Genomic DNA, 4,559 nt, shown 5'->3' on the forward strand with positions numbered 1-4,559 from the left:
TTGCCAACGATTTTGCTGTAAGCGATTTTGCTGGAATGGATTATCGTCGTCAAGTGGGGCACCACTGTACTCTCTATCTAGAAAACCCTGGAAAGGATCACTATAATACAGAATTGACTTGACAGCACACTATCATCATCATCATCATTATAACAAAATCTAGCTTTTAAATTTTCTTAGAATAAGAATTGTGGTTGTGATTGGTTTTTTTATGAGGGAAGTGTGTTCTACTAACCATTCTGATTGTTCATGGTTGGAATCTCTGCTAACAGTTTCAAGAACTGCATCAGAATGAATGTCATCCCAATTGTTTCTTGAATTTTAGGGAAAGTAACTTATTTCTGAAACAATTCAAGATGACTAGCCTAGGGGTGGGGATATTCTCCATGATTCTTTAAAATATTGCATGAAATCATGCTTATGTTCCTTGCTTTGCTTATATATATATCCTAAGGAAAGATACATAAGAGTTTCATGTACGTAATTTGGAACAAAAAGCATGGTGGGAAATGAGTGAAGATAACTTTGCTACAATATATAGCCACTAAAATGTTGTGGAACAGTCTAAAGAACTGGGTGTGCTGCAGTATTTGATTGCCCTCATCTGTAATCTGCTGTATACTCTATTCTGAACAAGAGGCTACTGTTAGGACTATGGAGAAACAAAATGGATTCCAATCGGCAAAGATGTCAGACAATAGTGTATTTTATCTCAGTTCAGTCCTTATGCAGAACATATCCTACAAAAAACTGGATTAGATTCAGAAAGAGGAGGAGCAAAAATAAGAAGTATTTTAAGACATGCAGATGATACCATATTACTTGGCAGAAGCAGCAATGACAGCTTCTGATGAAGGTTAAAGAAGAATGTGCAGAAGCACGATTACAGTTGTACACATGGGGGCAGGGCAAGGAAGGGCACTTGCCCCCTGCAATCTTAAACTTGATATTTCCTTAAATGTCTGCAGATACATGAAACAAACACACACACACTCCAGCTGTCCAGAAAGACTTGTAGGCATAGCGAGCTCTCAGACCAGTGGAATACCTAAGTGAGAGAATATCAGGTTCCAGCTGTGAAATAAGCCCCCCTCTCCCCACCCTGTTCTTGAGGCAAACTGATCAGACCAGCTAGCAGCTTGGTTCTGATCTAATGATGCTGTGCTACAAATTTTATATGACACAGACACCCTACACATATCATAGTAACCTAACAGTGTAAAAACTACAGGTCAACAATCTATAGGTATTCTTAATAGATTTTGTCCTCTACTCCCTGAATTTTTCTCTGCTGGCATCCTTGGTGGACCATTAAGAAATCAAAAAGTATGACAGCAGAATAATTATGTGACTTTAAACTTAATTGTATGAATAGATATCATCCAATGGGGAATCTCTTCCAGATACACTGATGTTGTCGAATGAATCATGATTTCAGACGAGAAGTGCTCGAGGTGCAGTTCCTCTTTCATTTCTCCTTCCCCCCGCTTTTTTTTTTTAACTTTAAATAAGGTCACGGTTTTGAAATTCCTTCAGCATATAAACAGCAGAAAGTCTTGTTCACTTTTCATTGCTCCTGGGGGTTCAAGTGAGAGAGAGCAAGAGGAGTGCTTAAGGAGGACAGAAGTAAGTATCTGAGATGCTTGTTTTCTGAGAGACTCTAAATTTAGGTAGATGCACAGTCCAAGGTAAGTAGGATTGGGACAAAGACAATGTTCTCATCCCATGCAATTATCACATAGATGTTTCAAGGTAAAACTACTGCTATGAAAGCATAACGAAGGGCAGATGAGAATTTTTTAAAATTTTGGAATGGAGGCTGTGTATGGTGAGATACAATCCATGCTCAGAAAACAGACCAACTAACAGCATTTAGGTTGACGCCTAGTAAATATGAAGATTGTTCATCAATATCTGGGCTGTATTTGATAATCTATCAATGGACATTATGATCTGATAAACCTTGCATTCATTTCAGGAGATACAGGTAGTTAAAGACTGAGGCTTCCTTCTGCCCCTGCAGCTCTGTATTTTTGTAGGAGATTCAGACAGAAGGACACATATTCTGTCTACCAGAAATTAAACAGTTCATTGAAATGATCTCATGGATCGAACTTTCCTATTCTTGTGAAAATATGGGCTTGAATTTAAAATGTGCTGTTGGGATCTTAACCACCACTGTATTTGCTGAGGATTAATAATAATAATATAATTCTTCCAGTAATATGATTGATTGATTGATTACAGTAGATGGTATTTTATGAATTTAAGTAATGAAAAGCTTGTGAGAGTGAGCAACTATTTTCCCAAATTATGGGTATCTTCAACTTTTAATGTCCAAAGCAATATGAAACACAAGGCAGTGAGTAAGAAGGATGTAGCAGAAAGTAACTTCCAATACATAGCTGATAGCTTTCAGGATTGTGCTTGAACTTCAGGAGAAAGAACTTCTAAATTTGAATCCTAGTTTTATGAGTGTTCTAGTTTCTATATTCCATCATTACTCTTCCTGTTTTAGAGACAGTGCCTGCTATTCTGTTTTAGAGGACAATGGTATATGTAATGGTCTATGTAATAGCATGCTTATTTTTCAAATACCGTGGGTCTCTCCGGACAATTTAGTTCCTCCACCCATGAGAAAAACACAGTTATTAAGAAATCAATTACTTCCTGTTCTTTCATGAAATCTGAAATTGGTTGTCTCAGTCTGGCTCAAGGCCAAATCTGGACCATTTAAAGCAGTTTAAAGAATCATGTCATAGACAATGTTAGGAAGATGCATGGAGACAGGATTAACAACAGAAAGATGTTCCAGAAATGAAACAGTTTGCAAGCATCATGTTAACCAGAACTTTCTCTCTCCCCCACCTCATTTCAGGTTTCCAAGAACATGATGGGTTTCAGTGTAGCTCTGCTTACACTTGTTTCCATTGTGGCATTTGCCTCCTCTGGTTCTGTTGTTCATTATACAAGTTCTGGAGGTGTATGCCAAGAATCTTGTGGGAATCATGGCTATGGTTACACCTGGTGCAAGCAAAGTGGTGGCAATGGAGGATACTGGGACTATTGTTCCTTAGAAGAAGGCCTAGATATTGCAGGCAAAAAATGCAAAACATCTTGTGATTTCTTTGGGGGCAGCTACCGCTACTGTTACTTAGAAGATGGAGGCTGGAATTACTGTGGGTTGCTCGGCCACAAGGCTTTCCTTGAATATTCCCAAGAAAATCATGTGTGTCTTACACATTGCCAAGCAAAGGGTGGAACTTTCTACTGCCATACAGCCCATGGCTCTAAACGCTGCTCTCCATTCCATGATGTCACTCCTGCTGGTTTGCCTTGCCATGAAAACTACCGTTGTTCCCGATATGGTCACTCAGAGTATCGATGCCATATTGATGAGTTTGGATGGGACTACTGTGGAAGGAAGGACCTGGATGGGTGCGAATGGTTCTTCTATGAGAGCAATTCTTCCCAGGTCGAGATATGCAAACGTTCCGACTTCCAGGACGAAGGTAAGATCATCTTCCGCAGAGAAAGGCGAGAGAACATGTATCTTCTTAATCATGAAGAATTCAAAAATGCTATCCACATGATTGATAAAATCACCTCAACCACAAGTTTCCCTGATCCTGAGCCTTCGGAAAGAATGTATTTCTACAAGCAAGAAGATATCTCCTGCAAGGATATTGATTACACCAGTCTGGAACTCCAGATAGATGCCTCCAGTGACACAGGTCTGCCTGTTGCGCATGTTATCTACCCAGCTTCCCTTAATCTTCTCTCTGTCTTGCGCTCAGCACTTTACACCAGCCTCCACAGCAATTTTTATCAGCCTACCTACACCATTGTTGTGTCTGATGATGAACCCATGTTATGTTCCACTGATCATCAGTGAGTGACCCTGCCCTTTGTTTGTATGCATTTCAGTGATTTCTATTCCACATATATTCACTTAGTGCTTCATCATGTTATCATCAATGTATTCATGTGCATATCATGCCCTTTCCCTCTTTATATTGCAGTATCACATGCAGTTCTAAATGTTTCAATTGCATGGTATGGATTCCTTCCTTTTTAGTTGCCTTTTAGTAATGATTCTTTTTCTCTCTCTTTTTTTAAAGAGAAATTGTGCTAATAAGTACGTATTGCTACAACTGTATTTCTGCTAAGGAAAGGGCATACAAATACACAATGTACTGGTTTCAAAGCAATCTTTATTCTTTGTAATCACTGGCTAAAAACCTAGCAGTTATGAGAGCAATAAAAATTACTATTGCAATATAATAAATACATTTATGTCTGAATTGATTTTTTAAAAATATCTGTAATTATATAACAACCCAGTTGATACACTTTTTAAAGGCCTCTGATGAAACAGTGTAAAAGCCCATCATGTTTTTGCCAAGGAAAACTTGTTAGTCCTTATGATGCTACCAGATTTCTCACAATTTTTGCTGTGACTGACTAACTATATCTCCTGGAAATATATAAAAGATGGAAAATGACGTTTCACTTCCATAGTCTTCAAGGGTTTTTTAAAAGTTGTCCCACACCTATAA

At 38.4% G+C, this 4,559-nt stretch overlaps 1 protein-coding gene across 1 annotated transcript; it reads left to right on the forward strand.

Moving 5' to 3' along the window:
- Positions 1–210: 210 nt before the first annotated feature.
- On the forward strand, positions 211–4,288 carry LOC110073242 (uncharacterized). Its single transcript, XM_020782212.3, has 2 exons — positions 211–1,626; positions 2,879–4,288. The coding sequence occupies exons 1-2, from the start codon at positions 1,429–1,431 to the stop codon at positions 3,893–3,895; spliced, it is 1,215 nt and encodes a 404-aa protein (XP_020637871.3). The 5' UTR covers positions 211–1,428; the 3' UTR covers positions 3,896–4,288.
- The last annotated feature ends 271 nt before the right edge of the window (positions 4,289–4,559 follow it).

Source organism: Pogona vitticeps, chromosome 6, assembly GCF_051106095.1.
Source record: "Pogona vitticeps strain Pit_001003342236 chromosome 6, PviZW2.1, whole genome shotgun sequence".
NCBI lineage: Eukaryota > Metazoa > Chordata > Lepidosauria > Squamata > Agamidae > Pogona > Pogona vitticeps.